This window comes from Canis lupus, chromosome 30, assembly GCF_011100685.1.
Source record: "Canis lupus familiaris isolate Mischka breed German Shepherd chromosome 30, alternate assembly UU_Cfam_GSD_1.0, whole genome shotgun sequence".
Classification (NCBI taxonomy): domain Eukaryota; kingdom Metazoa; phylum Chordata; class Mammalia; order Carnivora; family Canidae; genus Canis; species Canis lupus.
In genome coordinates this window covers 28,673,746-28,694,612 of record NC_049251.1, presented here as the reverse complement: position 1 = coordinate 28,694,612, position 20,867 = coordinate 28,673,746, and the positions used below count along the sequence as shown (strand labels likewise).

The following is a 20,867-nucleotide window of genomic DNA, read 5'->3' as shown; positions in this document are numbered from 1 at the left end:
TCTTGGAAAGTCTTTGGAGAGTATGACATAGCTGTTGGGTTTCTAAAAAATTTTAAGGTATTTGTGATATGAAGAAAATTAAATAATGTTTAATGTGTAATATGTACTTTATTATTTTCTAATTCTTTGAAAATTGGCAGTTCATGTGCCATGATTAGCGAGAGAATCCTTTTCCTTAACCCACCTGACTTAAGAATTAAATTTTTGGTTAATTCAGGTGAACCTTGTTGTTAAAATTTCTATTAATGAATGCATATCATTTGGTGCTAGAGAGAAGATGATTCCAGACTTAAGTAGCATAAGGGATCCAGTCTGTAGTTAAAGAGCCGCCTACTATACTAATTATATTTAAATATGATAGTCCATTAGCTAAAATTGTTCTTTTCTCTCAGATCCTTATCTTGTTTATGGAAATACAAATGTGAGATTTAGTCTATATTAGCAGTGACAGCATGTGGCAAAGTAATGTGTAGAATAAAATAGAAAATGGTATATTTATCTTTGAATTAAGCATAGCCTGGAATTCGAGTGTAAATTCCTTAGGAGAAATTATGATTAACACTTAAGAATTATTTTCTTAGAGTTGCTACCTGTTCAAGTTTTCAAATAATTATCTTATATGTAGATGTGGAGTTTCTGTAGTTTTAGATCTAAGTAAATACAAATGAATTAAACTGTTAATCTAAGTTTTGTTTGTGGATAAACCACCTTTTCCAAAAAGCTCAAGGTAGTACTGAAATCTATTTACCTGTTAGAATTTATTTTGTTTAAAACATAGGACCTCATGGGAAAAGTTTTTTTTTTAATTACCCACTTAGGAAATTATGATAAGGAGGCAAACTAGTTATATAAATTTTTATGATATCACTTAATATGGTGCCAGTTTAGTAATCATTACATTTTAATGTTCTCAGAGAAGAATCTGCTGATGGCTTTGTTCCTAGGAATAGGTGACTAGAAAGTAGAAATACTATTTTAGGAAGGACAGTGAAAATAAGTAGTTTTCAATCTAATGAATCCTAGAGCTTGTGAATTAAACAATGAAAATGTACACTTGTTAGTTTTATTATGGATTTCTTTCTTTAAAGAAATAGACATTGAAAATACATTTAGGAGAATATATTTTGAAAGGAATTTTTTTAAAGATCATGTATGTTTAATGACTACCTTCTAACCACAGTGGTTTTTAAATTTTGTTTTGCTCTTAAATAATGGTAAAACAAGCTACCCTATTTTTTCATTATTTATTGCCAATATGGACCAGATGCTATAAGCCTTTAGTATGCCTATCTTCAGTAGGGCAAATGAACCTACCATGTCTGAGAATTGTTTAGGGCCATTTAGGTGTTGTGATTCTAACTTGAGCAATGGAGGAAAAGTAATGTCCAGCCAAGTGAGAATTCTTCTACACACTTGTTAATCCCTTTCTAATATTTTAAGGAGGAAATGTGAACTTTCCCCCTTATATAGCTTTTATAATAATTATTCTTGGTGGTCCTGAGTTATTAAAACCTAATAAAAAATTAGCTATAACAGCAGTTAATTATGTCCCATTTACTGAAGTTAAATAGTTATATCAGTAAAAATTACTGGTTGTATACAGTTTTTAGTTGCTCTTATTGTACTTCCAGAAACTGCTCCTTAGGAGTGACTTGTGCCTATCATTTCAGTATTTGGCATTGGAAATAACTAGGATTTGGACAGCCCGGGTGGCTCAGCGGTTTAGCGCCGCCTTCACCCCAGTGTGATCCTGGAGACCCGGGATTGAGTCCCATGTCAGGCTCCCTGCATGGAGCCTGTTTCTTCCTCTGCCTGTGTTTTTGCCTCTCTCTCTTTGTCTCTCATGAAAAAAATAAATCTTTAAAAAAAAAAAAAAAAAAGGAAATACTAGGATTCATGCTGTTGAACCAGGATTGCTTCTTCTGCCCTCACTCCCGTTAATGTTTCATAGTTGGTTCAAGCAAGCACATATAGTAGGAAGGGGTAGAGCAAAGTGAGCAAATAAATTTAGTTCAGTCAACTTGTTCAGCTCTATAGAGGCATAGAAGCTAAATTCTAAAGCCAAAAGGTCATAAATTACTTTAAAAAAGAGATAGGTGGGCAGCCCCAGTGGCACGGCGGTTTAGCGCTGCCTTCAGCCCAGGGCATGACCCTGGAGACCTGGGATCAAGTCCCACGTCGCCTCCCTGCATGGATCCTGCTTCTCCCTCTGCCTGTGTCTCTCTGCCTCTCTCTCTCTGTGTCTCTCATGAATAAATAAATAAAAATCTTTAAATATTAAAAAAAAAGAGATAGGTGAAATATATTTCTGTTTAGTATATTAGAGATAGTATGACATTTGCGTTCTTTAAACACCTATAAACTGCTTATCTATGCCAGTCATCATCATTCTGATCGCTTAAAACATACTAACAAATTTAATTCTTATGGCAGCTTGTCAGATTTTTTTGGCAAAGCCTGTTAAATGTGTTGGTATTTTGGTACTTTGAAAAATACTTAAAGACTTGTTGTAGTTGTGTTGAACTGAGCTCATCCTTCACTGAAAGATACCTTTTTGCAGTTACTTAACTGTAGTTTTCATACTTAAGCTGAAGCTGATTGCAGTGAAAAATGGTGGGAGGGATACCAAAGCAACATCAGCAGTCTTCTTAGTTAAAATATTACATGGTTTGATTTTTTTACTCCCTAAGTCTTTAAAGTGTTAGGGTTTTACAGCTATAGTAATACTGGAAACATTTATCAGCATGTGTGTTTTGTGGTTTAACATGTATGGGTGAAATGCTATTGTAACTATGCATTTCAAATTAGATTATATGAAGAAGAGCAAATGTAAATGTTGTCTCCTGTATCAAATTTCTCCTTTTGTCTTCTGATTCTTGTGTGGTAGTGTATTTACTCCTTTTTGGCCAGTTGAGCCCCAGAAAAAAGAAGAGCTTCAAGCAAGTACATGATGGCATGTTTAATTTTTTTCCCCTTTTAGCTTGCCTACATATTTTATGGTTTATAAAGTATGTATTGCAGCTCTGCCATGTTCATTTTGAAAATTCCATTTAAGAACCAAAGTTGTAAGGACAAGTAAACAACCTCAAAAATTTCTTGTTAGACTATATTTTCTTTTTATAGTTAGATGAGTGAATTAATACTAAGTAAGAACTGGACTTAGTCACCATTACTCTACAGAAGCTTTTGTTGTACTTTTCAGACACAGTATTTCCTATATTCAAATGAAACAATTTGAATAAACCAAAGATACCAGGTTGTTAAAAAATTTTTTTAAGACTAAGAGTTTTTTCATTTCTCATTTCCATAATGTAAGTTTTTGTTTTAAAGTATTTTTTAAGTCAGCCTAAATATTTATTCTATTTATTTATCCTAATGCTTTCATATAATGTTTTTCTTGTTTTTTCTTTTAGTCATACAAAGTTATGTTTGAGTCATATATCTAATAAGTTGCATTTCTTACATTGGGGTCAGCAAACTATGCCTAGTGAGCCAAGTCTGGCCTGTTACCTTTTTTTGTAAATAAGGTTTTTTTTTGGAACATAGCCAACACTCATTTGTTTATATATTGTCTATGACTGCTTTCCTACTACAGCAACAGAGTTGAGTGGTTGTAGTACATACCTTTATGACCCACAAAAACCTAAAATGTTTACTTTCTGACACTATACAAAAAGTTTAACCCTGGCTTTAATTTATAAAGAGGATTTTAATTGGTTGTCCACTCATTCCTAGAACATTTTGAGGTATGTTAAGGCAATTACTTCTTTATATATTCTTCACAGTTGAACCTTTGTGCAAGCAGGCAATTGACATTTCCATGGACTAGTGACTCATGACTTTGATTAATAACAGGAGTATGTAAGATCACTTCCCTCCCATAAAATTAAGGAATTCACATTATTAATTTAACAGATCGATTTTTTGAGTCTCTTTTTCCTCAGTTGGAAATTGAGTTCTACATAATTTTCAAGGTCTCTCCTACTTCTGTGGTTCTAACACTAGCTTGTTGCACATATCTTTTTGATTTTGAAAAGTAATTTGTAAGTATTGGAAAACAGAACTTTTTATTCTGAAATGTTATTATCGAACAAAGAAGTTCAGTGCAAAGAGCCAAAAACTATCATTTGTAACTTAAGGCTATTTCCAGATTCTGAATTTGGGGTGCCTAAAGAATGGAAAATGATTATTTCTTTTTTTAAAATTACCTTCTGCTTTATTCTTTAAATGTCATTTTTAATTTAATACATTATCCATCCTTGACATTATTCTTTGGATTTCTTTATTCTTTTCTAACTTACATGAAAAAATACTTAGCTATACAGTTTGGGAAGTTTTTCAGATTATTTTTCATGCTTAGTAAGACTGAAAATTCAGCATTTTTTAATCTTAAGAATTCTTGCTGAAACATGGAAGGCAGATAAACCATATATTTGTTGCCATTCTAAATTATTCTAGTAGAATGCTTATAAATTATTTTAGTTACTTTATAATAGCTGAATTTCTACATCTGATTTTGAAGTCCTGGGTTTTACTCACACCAGAATACTAAGTCAGAAATAAGTCAATATTGTCTTAATTTGTTTTCTCTGTGGGCATTAGTGTTTTAAGTAGTTCTCTTCCCAAGTCTTTTTCATCTAGTAATGCAACAAATATAATCTTTGGAATGCATATTTTATTGGGTACAGTAAGATGCATTCCTAATAGAAACATTTGGTATAGTTACATGATAGGACATTATACAGCACTCGTACAAATGAACTGTGGCTACATGCAATAACGTGAGTGCATATTAACAGTATTATATTGATGGAAGAGAGTATGCCCGAAAAGATGACACAAAATGATATTTTTTTTATAAAGTCAAAACTCACTAAAACTAAACATATTTGTCTTAGGACTACATATAAGATAAAACAATATTTAGCATTAATAAAAGCAGAAGAATGATAAACCCAGATTAGGGATAATGACAGCCTTAAATAGGAGGAGATAGGGAGAGATAGGTTGGATAGGTAGATATAAGTTAATACCAATTTTCTAGTTCTTGTGTTCACAGTTATTATAAATAAACACAGAAGCAGGCAACGTGTGGACCAATGATGAGAGTATATCATGAGCCGAGGATTATGATTAATCTAATTCATGTACCTGAGATGAATTAAATTTAAAAAGACAAAGCTTGTAAGAATTGAACCATTTATATTGGCATGTGACTTGGACAATTGTTGAGTTCAAACATATTAACATATTTGTTGTCTTACGTTTTACTCTATTAGTCTACAAAATGCCCACTGGCAAAACTAATGGTATTCTATCTAGCAACTGTTGTGGCATCAGTTGGTAATTTTAAATAGATACCATTTTACAGTAAATCTCATATATTCTTGTCTGTGAAACTTTGCTTCTTCTATATAGGAGTTTCACAACCTGCAATAAATATGCATATGACACAGTGAAAGTATTCCTTATATTAATGAAACCCAAAGGGTGATGTTTGTGTCTCCTTTTTTGTGTAAGTTTACTTGCCCTTCTATATTCATTTTTTGGTAATGTTTCATTGTAGATATGTAGACACTTTGCTCAGTTTTAACGTCCTCTTTGCAAAAATAATGTTAAATCAGATGAAGCCCTATTACTGTTAGGTCTTACTAGCAGTGTTCCAAGTGTCTAGTACTTTTTTGTTCATAAATGATGGCCTGGTTTAATACTGCAGAGCATTTTAAGCTAAGCATTTTGAGAGCAGCTTCTGCCTTTCTTTTTCTTGTGGCAGCGTGTTGCTAAAGCGCTTACAGAGACACTGATACATCAAACAGGGCTTTCCCTTTATTTTCTTACATTGCTCTAGTTTTTGTTTGTTTGTTGTTTTTTACCAAAGCATTTTGCTCAGATTCACGTAATGCATGCATGTTTTCAAACATGAGTGTCCATTTCTCACCAGTTGGTATGGTAGCAGCACTCAGCCCTCGTCTAGTTTCAGAATGTATGCTCTACCTGTTGTCACTGATACACGTTTGTTCTGTTTGTATGTAGGTCCTCTGCATAGTCAGTTGGAATCCCTGAGTGACTCTTGGGCTCGCCTGAAACATAGCAGAGACTGGTTATGCAACTCTTCTTACTCCTTTGAGTCTGATTTTGATCTGACCAAGTCTTTGGGAGTTCATACTTTGATTGAAAATGTTGTAAGTTTTGTGAGTGGAGATGTGGGGAATGCCCCAGGTTTTAAGGAACCGGAAGAAAGTATGTCTACAAGTCCTCAGGCCTCCATCATTGCAATGGAACAGCAGCAATTAAGGGCAGAAGTAAGTGTTGATACTTACTCCTCATGAGGCACTGTGGAAACTTAAATCACTGAATGTACAATAGTAGGAAAAACTTCCTTTTCTTCTACTTCCTTTTCCCTTTCCTCCTTCTGAACTTTTTGATGTCACTATCATAACTAAAACAGTATAGTATTTTGTTTGAAGTGGACAAAAATACATTTTTAATTGCCATCTCTTAGCAAGAGCCAGATACTTTAATCATGTCTTTCCTTGTCTCCTAGAAACTAGAGTGAGACTGGCTGGTGAGCATAAATATTGGCTTTTTAAAGCCCCCAGTTTTGACCCATTTGTCTCTACTTAAAAGGGGCTAGATTAGAACACCACAGTAATAATGATGAATACTAAAATTAGTGAGCAAAACTGTAAGGAGGCATAAGATGTCTGTATAGCTTATCTTCCTCAAGATATTTATTAATTATTCTGGTTTTAACCTGTACACAAATTCTTTAATACTCTTCCTTTCAGGAGCTTCATTCCACCTTTCTTTTCCAAGGAGGCTGGATTTAGTAGCTCAGGGCTTACAGAGTATTAAAAAAGGGAAAAAATTAGTAATCTTACATTGCAGAAACCCAGCAGACGTTACCTTAACCAAGTGATCAAGATTAACATCATCATTTATAAGTTATGATAATATCATGCATATCTGAAAATAATGTAATGAAAAGAAGACTTTATGATATTTTCCCCCAAATCCATAACTCTAGTCCAGTCATGAGAAAATATCAGGTAAACCCAAACTGAGGGACATTCTATAAAATACATAAATGGCTCTTCCAAAGGAAAGATGGAAACTGTCACAGATTAAAGGAACCTAAGGAAACATGACAGTTAAATATAACAGGCCATCTGGGATTGGATTTTGGAACAAAAAAGGGACATTATGGGTAAACTGGTAAAATCCAAATAAAGCCTGTGGCTTAGTTACAGTGTTGTAGCAGTGTTCATTTCTCAGTTTTGATACATAGTTACCTGAGGTGATGACCTTAGTGGAAAGTAGGGGGAGGCATACAGGAAACATCTGTACCATCTTTCAACTTTTCTGTACAGTTATTAGATGTATAATTATTTCAAAATAAAAGGCTTTTTTTTTTTTTTAAAGGGTAGACTGATTGGCCACAGAGGTTGGTGGGTATTCCTAGGGAAGGTAGAGCCAGATGTTCAAGAGAACCACAGAGAAATCTTTCAGAAAAACCTTTTCTAATTCTTGATTAAATAGTAGTCATTCTATATAACTCTATATAACTCTATTATAAGTGAAGGAAGCAATAATCATAGTACCTTATGGTTTTGAAACCTTCACCTATGTATCCTCATGAGCATCACAATAACTATGAGTAGGTTAAAGTATTACAGTAATAGCCTCATTTGACACATGACAAAACTGAGATTCAGGAAGTCAAATGAGTTTCCCAAGGCCACATAGGTCTCTTACACCCAAATCTATTTTACTCGTTGTCCTGTGTAGCCTCTTTTATACTGACATATGCTTATAGAGGTCTTAGAAATATTTTTATTTTAAAAGTCATAATAATAAAATGTTTAAGAGAATAGATTTCTAAGAAATGTCAGAGTTTTCTGTGTGCTAAGTAATACATGATCTATGTTGGAATTCCTTTGGGTCTCAATTCAGGAAGGACTCTAAAATATATTTATTTTACTTTTCTCAAGCTTCGTCTAGAAGCACTTCACCAGATCCTCGTTCTGTTGTCTGGGATGGAAGAAAAAGGTAGCATCTCTCTGGCAGGAAGCAGGTCAAGTGCAGGCTTCCAGTCATCCACACTGCTCACATCTGTGAGGCTGCAGTTTCTAGCAGGTTGTTTTGGTTTAGGCACTGTGGGACATGCAGGAGCCAAAGGAGAGAGTGGCCGATTGCATCACTATCAGGTGGGTGGTGGATCTGTTGTCGTGAGGATGACACCTTGCAGTACATTCAGATTATAATTTTATTTTATTTTATTTTATTTTTTTACAAAATCAGTTTAATAATGCTGAATGTTCTGGTGTTTAAGATTGAGGTTTAAAGGTAAAAAGACTTTTAAATGACTCAAAGATATCTCATTGGTTTAGTTTCCTGAGTAATAGTATAGTTGGGATCAGGTGAGCATCTTTACTGTTGTTCTTATAGATTCTTTGCTGGCTCAGTTTTCTTAACCCTTAGCCAAATTGGAGAGAGATAGATCTAATTTGGGATAGAGATTAGTGTTTGGGAGGATGGATTTCAAGAATTTGCATTTGCATTTAATCACTTTACCTAGTTTCTCTGGTGGCTTGAAAAAAAATTCTTTAAGTGTTCTCTTTATGTCTTCCCTATTTAGAGAAGAAAAATTGCTTTGTGGGAAAGGAGAAAGATTATATAGAATGAAGAACTGTCAAGCATTTAAATATAAATTTATTATAAAGCTTTTACATACTAAAATATACTGAATAATTAAAAACTACCATAGGACTTTATCACAGAATGATATAAAATGCCATTACTTTTATTTGGGTAGGAGGTATTATTGTTACTAATACAAAAAGTAAATCTTTATGTATAATTCAGGATGGGATCAGAGCAGCTAAAAGAAATATTCAGATTGAAATCCAGGTGGCCGTGCATAAAATTTATCAACAATTGTCTGCTACCCTAGAGAGAGCTCTGCAAGCAAACAAGCATCACATTGGTGAGTAACTGCCTTCACAAATATAAGTTACATTTTATGCTAGATACTTAAGGTGTTCTACATTTTGTTTTAACATTAGTAGGTCAATTTACGGTAGAGAATAAATATTTGAAAATGTAATAGTGTTCTACATTACTATTTATATTTTGGAATATGATTTATTTTAGTAAATGCTTTGTTTACTTCAAAAAAGATTCTCAGTTGTCTTTCTTTTTTCTTTCTTTTGTAGAAGCCCAGCAACGTCTCCTTTTGGTTACAGTTTTTGCTCTGAGTGTTCACTATCAACCAGTGGATGTTTCTTTAGCAATTTCCACTGGGCTACTAAATGTATTGTCACAGATGTGTGGCACAGACACCATGCTAGGACAGCCTCTGCAGTTGTTGCCAAAGACTGGTGTTTCCCAACTTAGCACAGCTTTAAAAGTGGCTAGTACAAGATTGCTCCAGATCCTAGCCATCACTACAGGGTGAGCATTATAGATGTCTCGGTGGAACTATGGTGGGACTTGGTCTTTTCACATTTTAGTAATTTCCATTTCCCCCTAGTCTCCTTAATATATTTAAGCACAATTGCCCGGCTGTGTTATTACCACTGATTTTTTCCTGTTACTTCATGTAGGACATATGCTGATAAATTGAGCCCCAAAGTAGTTCAGTCCTTGTTGGATCTACTCTGTAGTCAGTTGAAGAATTTGTTGTCCCAAGCTGGTGTACTACTTATGGCCTCTTTTGGAGAAGGGGAAGGAGAAGAGGGTGAAGAAGAAGAGAAAAAAGTTGACTCCAGTGGAGAAACTGAGAAGAAAGATTTCAGAGGTAGCATAAACCCTTTTCTGTGTCATTGTTCACAAGCGTTTAAAGAGTCCTTGTGTGAATATCATTAGAATGTAGACTTCTTTTTGTTGTGAGGCATGAAGGAATTTTTTTGAAAGAAATTTTATGTGTTCATTTATAAACCCCTTTTCTCTCTAAATATGTATGATTTAGCTGAGCTTCTGAGTGAAACTTCTATTCCTAGAGTATGTTAGCCCTGAGGCAGTGACCATACTGCTCCCTCTCTAGGTTCAGCTTCTCCTTGGGTGTCCTGGCTCTAGAGAATCTACAGGTTCTAGGTGACTGATTCTCCCAGGTTATGTTTCCTAAGCATTTGATCTTGACTGCCCATCTTTAACTATAGTCTTTGCTTAAGTGCCCCTCTAGGACCAAGGGTTTTCATATTTGGGAACAAGGTTAGAATTGTAATAGCCAAACTTCTTGCTAGGCTGTTATGTTTCCTATCACCTTGCTGTATACTTCATTGCTATAATATGACCATCTGCTTATAGCTTTAAAAAACTATAGTGAATATTGTGTTTTGGTAGACTTTAAACCCTTAACAGCAAAAATACTACCTTTGTCTGCTATATGATTAAGGAATAAAGATTTAAAAATAGTCATTTATTTAAAAGATTTTTGCAAAACTACAATGTCTTATTACCATAATAAACTCTGGGAGCCACTAAAATCCTCTCTGGACCAGATAGCTAGCTAGCTAGCCAGATAAATGAATGATAGAGAGAGGGCAAGTTACTTAACTATTCTGTGCCCCCAATTCCCTCATCTATAAAATAAGTATAATAGAGCCAACCTCCCAAGAGTGTTTGACGATTAATTAAATACACGTAAAGCACTTAGAGCAGTGTCTGGCACATAGTAAGAGCTATGAGTGTGGATGTCAGTATTGGAATATTACAATAATATTAAAATTAGATAAAGTAATATTTAAATAATATTGTATAGATATGCAAGTGAATAGAGGAAATACCCTGTGGATACAAAAATGATAAAATATTGTCTCTACTCTCAGGAACCTTCTAGGGTAATGAGAGAGGCAGACATGCCAACAAATAATAACAGTGTAATACAAGAAGCTCAGAAGAAATAGCTGAATCTTTTAAGTTAGCATCTAGGAGGATGTATAAGTCTGATTAAGTACCAGCTTTTGATTTCAGAAGCTGAACCTGTGGCAAATTTCTTCTCCCTGTTCATATAGAGAGTGTGGTACTTACACAAAGAGCGTGGGCAGACTCACAAGGCATGGTAAAATAAACACAAGCGTTTAATGCCACCTCCTATTTTCCCGAGTTCCAGTGAGGAATATAAGGTGGTTAAGGTAATAGTTTCTCACCATTTTGTACTTAATACAGCACATGGTAGACAGTAGAGAAGACACAATAGAGTTACTTCTCAATCTATAGGTCCCCAGGAAAACTGGGCCTTTCCATATCCAGTAAAGAAAGGAACAGTTTGAGGGGCCTGGGTGGCTCAGTCAGTTAAGTGTCTGCCTTTGGCTCAGGTCATGATCCCAGGGTACTGGGATTGACTCCCATGTCTGTCTCCCTGCTCAAGGAGGAGTATGCTCCTCTCTTTCCCTCTTCCTCTCCCTTGGCTTGTCCTCTCTCTCACTCATACTCTCTTTCTCAAGTAAATAAAATCTTAAAGAAAAGGAAGGAGGGAGGGAGAGAAGGAGGGAGGAGGAAGGAAGGAAAGAAGGAAAAAGAAAAGGAAGAAAAAGAAAGAGGCAGTTCTTCCATGAATGAATCTTGGCAGGTATAACAGCAGACTGAATCCATATCCTATTCCTCTCAGGTCATCTTAGAGAGAATGCCATTGTAATCTTTGTTCATGAGGATGGCTGGGAGTGAGGCTGATTCTCGTCAGCAGTGGCCAGTTATTAATAACCCCACAAACCCTCTAAAATACTTAACTGAAAGTAAAGTGTACCTTTCACTTCAAACATGCTATTGCTACTGAAACCATCTGAATTACCAAGATATATCAACCAGCTTTATATATTTAAGGTCTCCAAATTTCAGTTAGTTTAATAATTTAGTATCTTGTTAGAGATACTTGTTGGGAATAAGGATAGAGAGTAGAATGGAGGCCTCATACAAGAGATTTTCCCAAGGAACTCCACCCAGAGAGAAGGCCTCATAGAAGAGAGGTAGCTTTTGAACTGGATTTTGAAGGATTGTATACAAACAAGGTTGGAATGATATGCGGGTATCCAGGGCAGAATAATAATTCTATATTCTTTAAACTGATATAAAAATATTTGCTCATTAGCATTTAAGTAAAGAAGAGTTAGAGTACCATGTAGAGGAAACATAGCAAAGGAGTACAATTGTCCCTAATTATTGCCAGTGTTCTAATTCTGTCATAGACATGCACACTCATCTCAGCAGAACAGAAGTCCTCCAGTTAAGATGAGATGTCTTTGAAGATAGATTCCTGGCCATCTAAGTGTGGCCCGTGGTGCTGAGGTCTCCTCTTAGTGACTTGTCTTTGTATTCCTTAATTTGACATGCCAGGATCTCCCTGAAAGGAGTGCTACGTATTCCTGCTTCCAAATTGTTATGATTTTATATGTTTTAGTGCCCCTAGAGACTGACATTCTGGGCAACTGCCTCATTGGCATCCTTCTTCCCCTTGACTCTGAGTAGGACTTTGCCAAGCTGACATGGTATGAAAGGTGTTAGATGTTGGTAGAACATGGTGTATTATAGGAAGAGCAGATAGTTCTCTGGCCTCAAAATGCGCAGGGTGGAGAGGAGACTATGAGGGGTGACAAGAGAGAGTCTGGTATTGATGCTGGTGAAAGAACTGGAAAGATTGGTCAGGGCAGGTTTGTATGAAAGATCTTTACACATCGAGCTGGTGCTCAGGCAGATCAGACTCAGGCCTAGAAATTTGTTTCTTTGTAGAACCTGAAAACACAAAGTTTTTTAAAGGTGTGATTCTTAATCTGATTGGGCTGGGGGAGACCATGGGCTTTTTGAAAATGTGATCCAGGTTGTGAACTCTTACTAATCAAATACACAATTTTCATAGAATTTTAGGGTGTTTGCAGACAATTTCCTTCAATTCTACTGTAGAACTTGAGACTTGGATAGAGAACTGTTGCTTTTCATAATAGCAGTAAAAAAAAAAATGCACAAAACCAAATATACGTACTTTATTCTAGCAACCTTACTATTACTGTATACAAATGTTAAAAATGTTTTTTTTTTTTTCAAGTTTGGCATTATTTTCTGACCTTTCCCCATTCTGTTCTTTAAATTTAAAAAATTCAACAGCTAATTGACAACTTAAATTTTGAATTAAGTTTGAGTTTTCTGCAATCTAAATGCAAGTTATTTAATATAAGACATTTTCCTGTTGATTTTTGGTTGTAATTTAAACTTGTCTCTTCACTCTTTAGCTGCTCTTAGGAAACAACATGCAGCCGAACTGCATCTGGGGGATTTTTTAGTTTTTCTTCGCAGAGTTGTATCTTCAAAAGCAATTCAATCAAAGATGGCTTCCCCCAAATGGACAGAAGTGCTTCTAAATATAGCATCTCAGAAGTGTTCTTCAGGTATATGACTTTTGCCTTGTTTTAGAGTATTTTTATACATCACATGTATTTTATTCATATAATGTTGGACTTGAATAACATTGGATATTGGACCTTGATTTCAAGACTTTTATTTTCTGAATGCTTGATAAAAAAAAATCTAATTTCAGAGGTAAAAATTAGTAAGCATTAGTAGGAAATAGCATGGGACTAGATTATGGTTTTAATCTAAAGAATTTGACGCTATTTGTTTGGATTACTATAATAAAAATAAGCAGAGAACATTCTGTTTAATATGATAATTTGGTGCAAGTTTTGACATCACTTCTTGGATTATCAAAATGCAGATCTGATTTGTCCATTCTCTGTCATCATAATATGATTTCTGTTGTCTTGATTGTAACTTCTGATTGTGTGCTAGCTGTGAGCGTTCTGTGTAGTAAGCTTAACTCCCAGATCTAGCCTAAAAGTCTGGTCTTTTTGCATAGAGTCTGTCAATCCTTTCCTAGTCTTTGTTTAAATTATGGTAAAATGTACATAAAATTTACAGTTACATAAAATATAAGAAAATTTACAGTTTTAATTATTTAAGTGTAAATAGTGACAGTACATTCATAGTGTTGTTCAGCCATCCCTACTCTCCATTTCCGGAACTTTTTATCATCCCTAGTCTTTTTAAAATATGCTAAAACATCATTTAACTTTCCATGATACATGTTATTTTATGTGTATATATTCTCAATACACTTTGCTAGTTTTTCTTAACTAGTAACTTGTAACAGCTTTTTTTCTCATTTAATAAGATGAAGCCTATATTAAAGTCTTAGCATAAAAAAATCAGATATTCATTTACTTTTAACTGATTTTGTAGTGGTAGGTAGTAAGGTATTAAAAAAAAAGAGCATCATTATTCTGCCTCTACCTTTGCTTACTTTAGAAAAGTACAAACTGTTAACTTCCCGTTAATCCTAACAATCCCTGGGAGGCAGTCAGTGCATGGATGGAGAAAAAGCCATGAAAAAGTATAATAAGCCTGAGCTTTAGAGATTAGCAGACCTATTTAAAATTCTACCTTTGCTGAGCTATGGTCACCTTACTTCACTTCTCTTAGCCTTGATTATCTCATCAGTAAAATAGGGATATGATGTAGGGTTTGTGAAGATCAAAAAGTTAATGTGTATGAAGTGCATAGCATAGTCTTTGGCACAGTAGTTATTATAGTGCTAGTCTCTTTATACATACATAAAAATTGGCCTCCTCTATGCGTGCTCTCTCTCTCTCTCACTCTATTTCTTGAAAATAAATAGATAGATATTAAAAAAAAAATAAAGGGGCACTTGGGTGGTGCTGTTGCTGGTTAAGTGTCCAGCTCTTGGTTTTGGTTCAGGTTGTGATCTCAGGATCATGAGATTGAGCCCCTCTTTGGGCTCTGCACTCAGCAGAGGATCTACTTAAGATTGTCTCTTTCCTTCTCTCTCTCTGCCTCTCCCCCTGCTCTCTTTCTTTCTCTCTCTAATAAATAAATCTTATGTATATACATAAAAACTGAGAAATCAACATGAATATTTATGTACATTAGTGGGTATAGAATGAGTCCAGAATTCTTGTGATAATTGTGTAGTCCATTCCACCCATAAATGCTTAGGAGCCTCAGATATTTTTATTCGAGGAGTTCATTTACGCTTTGAATGTAAGTTACACTGATAATAAGAAAATGTCTTTTCTCCCCTCCAGGTATTCCTCTAGTTGGTAACCTAAGAACAAGGCTCCTTGCACTTCATGTCCTTGAAGCTGTGCTACCAGCTTGTGAATCTGGAGTAGAAGATGATCAAATGGCTCAGGTTTCTATTTTTTAAAGTTATTAGAAGATATTTTTTAAGGCTGCCTGGGTGGCTCAGTGGTTGAGCATCTGCCTTTGGCTCAGGTCGTGATCCTGGGATCCTGGGTTCAAGTCCTGAATCAGGTTCCCTGCAGGAGAGCCTGTTTCTCCCTCTGCCTATGTCTCTGCCTCTCTCTCTCTCTCTGTGTGTGTGTCTCTCATGAATAAATAAATAAAATCTTTAAAAAAAAAAAAGAAATTTTCACATCTGTAACATAATTTACCCAAAATCTAAATTATAGTCTCTTCAGTTGTAAATGTGTTATTTATCAGTAGCAAAACTTCTGCTTCTGATATTGTTTTATTATTTCATTTCCAAGCAAGGAGAAGGAGAAATTAAGTTATGGGTGTGTGGAGTTAGGGGGATAATGAATACTTGGAAGGTCAGAAGGAAAGGAAAATCTGTGGAATTTCTTACCCTAGTTGGGCCTCTAGAAGAGCAGTGTATGAGGTTGCACGGCCTCTTTAGAGGTCTGTTTAGTGAGGAAACATGAGAGCAATGGAACCCATTAGAAAGTGGGTTAATGATCCTTCTAAAACAGGACATTTAACTTACAACCACCCAGAGTAGCTGTTGGACATTCATATAATCAAATTTTACATTTGACTTAATAGTACAATTACGTGACTTACTTTTTCTAAAATTACCTTTTACAAATTTTATCATTCTTTTTCCTTCAATAAATAGGTTGTTGAACGCCTCTTTTCCCTTCTGTCGGACTGTATGTGGGAAACACCTATTGCTCAGGCCAAACATGCTATTCAGATAAAGGAAAAAGAACAAGAAATAAAGTCACAGGTAAGCAATTCTTCTACAAAACAGTATTTTTAGATAGCACAGGTGACTATCCAGTCTCCTGTCTCTGGACTACTTCTCCTATGAGGGACTTTGTTCTATCAGTTATTGTATATTCTCTTTGCACTTTCTCCTCCACTGGTTCCTTCTTCTCAGCTTATAAACATTTCTCATCCCCACCTTCCCCAAACCGCCTTTTTTATTCCAGAAGCCTCCCATGTCTTTTCACTTGTCCTTCATTGCTAAGCTTCTCAGAAGAGTAATTTTATGCATGTTGTAGCCACTCCTTAGTTCTCATTATCTCTTTACCTCAATTATTGATCTTCCATCAAAGCACCAAAATTAAATGACAAAAGTGCTAAGTGCTAAATACAGGATGCCCTTTTTTTGTCTACATCTTACTTGATCTCAGGAAACTCTAGCCTTCTGTTTTCAAAACACTACCTTCTCCTACGCCTCCATTCCTCTGCCAATCCTTGGTTCCCTCCAGAGGTATCTCTTCTTTGGTGACATGATTTCCTTCCCTGCATCCCAAACACTGCAGTCCCTCAGAGTTCCAGTCTTAGCTTTTCCAGCAGTCTTGGATAAACTTGGGACCATTTTCATTCATCTAAATGCAGTGCCTTCCAAACTTAAATGCCAGCCCAGGTATCTCTCCATCAAGGTTTTTTACTTTTCTCTCTGTCCCATTTTTTTAATTGGTAATACTACCATTCACATAACGTTCCAAACCTGTATTGGGAATTTTGACTCCCCTAATGCCTCCCCATCCGTGTAGCCTCTACGCCTCATTGATTTTACTTCTTAAACAGCTCTTAAATCCATTCATGTTGCTCCCTTGATCTTTCTCTTGGTTTTCATGAGTCCACAATTTTTCTTTTTTCTTTTTTCTGATTTTCCTTCTATTTCAGTACAATGGCCTTTACTCATTCTCTTTTATTAGTTCTTCCTCATCTGTTTAAGTATTGGAGTATCCCAAATCTTGGTCCCAGGACCCCTTCTTTTTCAGCCATCACTGCATTCCCTTTCCTGCACCCAACAAAGCCTTATTCAGACTCATATGCCATTGCTTCCCAAATTTTTAGTTCCATTTCTAACATTTTCCCTGAATTCTGGGCTTAATACCTACCTTCTGCTTGCCTTATCACATGTCTAGTGGGCATCTCATATTTAATAGCATTTTTAGTTCTGTCAGATCCTGTTCCTTCCCCAGCTTTCCCATCTTTCTGGTTAGAGACTTAGCTGAAAAGCCTGGGAATCACCCTTGATTCTCCTCTTTCTGTCACTACTCCCCCTCCCCCATTTTCTCTATCTGTATAATCTCCAAGTCCTGTTGTTTCCTCTATAAAATAGAACTTGAATTTGCCCATTTCCTCATTTCCTCTACCATCACTCTGTTCCAAGCCACTTTATCTCTGGCTTGAACTAGTCAGTAGTCTCCTAAATGGTCTTTCTGAACTTGAATTTGCTCATCTCCTCATTTCCTCTACCATCACCCTGTTCCAAGCCACTATTATCTCTGGCTTGAACTAGTCAGTAGTCTTCCTAAATGGTCTTTCTGTTTTCATTGTTAATTCCCTCTAGTCTGTTCTCTGCATGGGATTCAGAGTGATCTTTTAAATTATAAATCATACCATGTTGTCCCGTGCTTAAAACCCTCCAATGGTTTCTTATCATTTTTGTGATAAATTCTAGAACTACTTGTTCTTTCCCCTTTGCTCACTACGCTTAGAACAACTTGTCTTCTTCCTGTTTCTTGAATTACACTGAGCTTGTTCCTTCTTTCATGCTTTGCATTGGCTATTCTTTCTACCTAGAAGACTTCCTTCAGATAGGTTTTTTCAGACATCAACTTCTTAACTGTTCAGATCTCAACTTAATTATCACTTCTTCAGAATGCCCTTTCCTGATCCTCAATCTACAGTTAGTTGTCACAAACTCTGTTACATCATTTGCTTTAATTTCAACATAGCACATACCTGATATTTTTTTTATGTATCTTCTGTCTCTACCTTCTAAAATATTAAGTTCTAAGTTCTACATGTATGTGTGTGTGTGTGTGTGTGTGTGTATAGATATATATATAGAACAATTCTATGAGAGCAGAGACCTTATCTAATACACTGCTGAATATATATAGCTGCCTGGCACATAGTAGATGCTTAATACTCATTGAATGAATTGATAAATTTAAGTCCTCACTGGTTTTTACCCAAAATCTTGTAGTAATCTTCCGATTGATCTCTCTGCCTTCATCCTACATACCCCTAGTAAAACAATGTTTATAAAACACAGATCTGGTTAGAGAAAACCTTTATATAAATTTGTATAGGCACTTCCTGTTGTCTATGGAGTAAAGTTCAGACTTTAAATGGCATTCAGAGCTTTCCATGATTTTGTTCCTTTTTCTCTTTCTAGCCTCCTTTTCTGTCAGTCACATCATCCAAACATTCCACACTACTTGCAGTTTTTATAAATCACCGAACTATGCTGTACCTCCATGCTTTGGCACAATGTTTTACATACTGCCCTAAGTGCCTTTTTCTTCTTTGACCAGCTGCTGGATGCTTTCTCATTATTTAGGACTCAGCTCAGAAGTCATCTTCTTTTGAATACTTTCCTTATCTTTCCCAAGCATGTTTAGACACCTTTTTGTTTCTGATATATTAGTCATGTAACTTCTGTTATTCTTTCACAGTACTTGTGTTATGTCTCTGCCCCTAATTGGACTGTACACTTTATGCAGAGACCATGCTGTATTTATCATTGTGTTCCCATTGCCTGCACAGTACCTGGTACATAGTAGATATTTAATAAATATTTGTGGACTCAAACCAAGGAGTCTTAAGATATATGTTAACTGAGATCTGGATTATCCCAAAGTACTGACCCAGTTTCCTTTTTGGTAGAAGCAGGGAGAGTTGGAGGAAGAAGATGAGAATCTTCCTATACAAGAAGTATCATTTGACCCAGAGAAAGCTCAGTGTTGCCTAGTGGAGAATGGACAGATTTTAACTCATGGCAGTGGAGGAAAAGGATATGGATTGGCATCAACTGGAGTAACTTCTGGATGCTATCAGTGGAAGGTATGTAGAATTCCAAGTAGTTTTTTTAGCATTTTGTCTTTTAGTCCTTTTCCCCCCAGGTTCTTATAAAAAAATATATCAAAGACTTTTTGAAAATCATAGGTAGGGGCCCTTGGTTATCTCAGTCAGTAGAGCATATGACTTTTTTTTTTAAGATTTTATTTATTTATTCATGAGAGACACACAGAGAGAGAGAGGCAGAGACACAGGCAGAGGGAGAAGCAGGCTCCATGCAGGAAGCCCAATGTGGGACTTGATCCTGGTACTCTGCGATCACTCCCTGAGCCAAAGGCAGATGCTCAACTGCTGAGCCACCCAGGCGTCCCAGAGCATAGGACTCTTGATCTCAGGGTCATGAGTTCAGTCCCCATATTGGGCATGGAGATTACTTTAAAAAAAAAAATTGTATGTAAATATTTTATCACTATGTAAGATGTTAATATAAATGGAAACTGAACGAAGGTATACAAGAACTCTATTATTTTGTAACTCCTATAAATTCTTCTCAGGTTATCTCAGAGTTTTTTTTTAAATGAACAGTAAAAAAATTATGATGATGTCTCTTATGAGGAGTCACACAGATCTTACCCAGCCATGAAAATACAGTAATTTCTGTGATGTTTCTGTTTGGGAAAGCCCATTGGAGACTCAGTGCCCAAGATTTTTATTGGGTGCTGGTCACATACCCTCTGCCATATACTAAAATTTTAGATTCCCAGAGGCAAAGCAGGTGTTTATGCTAAATGATATTGCTATACAAAAGAGTCTAGACACAATGAGCCAGCCTATAATTATCCTTTATCAGTTAGGATAAAGTTTTTATCAGTGGAGGGAACTATTTACCAGTCTAGTTCCAAATCTTAGCCAGGGGTCAGCAATGGAAGCAGGACTTTCTAAGGATGGCAGTCTCTGTTATTTTAACTCCTCTTTTTTTGGCAGAGTCTACCCTGCTGCTCTTGGCCACAGTATTTTTACAGTAATAATATTATCAGTAGGACCATAAGCAGCGGGGTGAGAACAGCCTGTATTATTGACTTCACTTATGCTTCCTAGGGGATCCTAGACTTAGCTAGTTAAAACAAATCCCATTAATGTAAAGGTCTGTCATAAAAAGCCATGTGGATTTATCCTTAAGTTTTTTTTTTTTTAATTTTTTTTAAATTTTTTTTATTTATTTATGATAGTCACACAGAGAGAGAGAGAGGCAGAGACATAGGCAGAGGGAGAAGCAGGCTCCATGCACCGGGAGCCCGATGTGGGATTCAATCCCGGGTCTCCAGGATCGCGCCCCGGGCCAAAGGCAGGCGCCAAACCGCTGCACCACCCAGGGATCCCTGTCCTTAAGTTTTTATATTAACTGGCTTAGACATCAGTTCAGCACAACACAACTCTGGCCAGTCCAGGGCTCAGGTAGTGTTCATGATAGGGTGCACACACAGAAAAATACAATTCTAGAAGGCGTATGTGCTATACCTGGAAACAAAGAGTTTGTAATTCTTAGGATACCCCTAATCAGGATGTATAGTAGTTAAACAGGACAAGTTAACAGGGCTCCAAAGTGACCTTCCACCAAGGGTACCTCCTATCCTCTGTTCCCAGTATAGTTGGAATAATTTAGAATCAGTGGGACTGCATAAAAGCAGTTAAATGGTTTTACTTGTCTATGATACTAGTTTATCTGCCTCAAGAGCATAATGACATCTAGAGGTGTGCTATGGAATGTGCAGGTGCTAGGGCCACTCCCTATT

At 36.0% G+C, this 20,867-nt stretch overlaps 1 protein-coding gene and 1 long non-coding RNA gene across 11 annotated transcripts in view; one reads left to right on the top strand and one right to left on the bottom strand.

The window, feature by feature from the left end:
• The window catches only part of HERC1 (HECT and RLD domain containing E3 ubiquitin protein ligase family member 1), a 183,851-nt gene that overhangs the window by 96,436 nt on the left and 66,548 nt on the right, over positions 1–20,867 (top strand). For 7 of the 8 annotated variants that reach the window (XM_038580639.1, XM_038580641.1, XM_038580638.1 and 4 more), the window contains exons 26-34: positions 6,034–6,302; positions 7,992–8,207; positions 8,866–8,986; positions 9,216–9,453; positions 9,606–9,799; positions 13,224–13,379; positions 15,093–15,199; positions 15,926–16,036; positions 18,943–19,119. In XM_038580639.1, the coding sequence (XP_038436567.1) occupies positions 6,034–6,302; positions 7,992–8,207; positions 8,866–8,986; positions 9,216–9,453; positions 9,606–9,799; positions 13,224–13,379; positions 15,093–15,199; positions 15,926–16,036; positions 18,943–19,119 (1,589 nt within the window). The remainder of the gene's footprint in view (positions 1–6,033; positions 6,303–7,991; positions 8,208–8,865; positions 8,987–9,215; positions 9,454–9,605; positions 9,800–13,223; positions 13,380–15,092; positions 15,200–15,925; positions 16,037–18,942; positions 19,120–20,867) is intronic. The other variant, XM_038580636.1, reaches the window with a different exon arrangement.
• LOC111093317 overlaps positions 1–20,867 on the bottom strand; it is a 39,492-nt gene that overhangs the window by 10,107 nt on the left and 8,518 nt on the right. For 2 of the 3 annotated variants that reach the window (XR_005381764.1, XR_005381765.1), the window contains exon 4: positions 15,886–15,995. This is a non-coding gene — a long non-coding RNA (uncharacterized LOC111093317). Of the gene's footprint in view, positions 1–6,715; positions 6,841–15,885; positions 15,996–20,867 lie in introns of those variants that run through there. The other variant, XR_005381766.1, reaches the window with a different exon arrangement.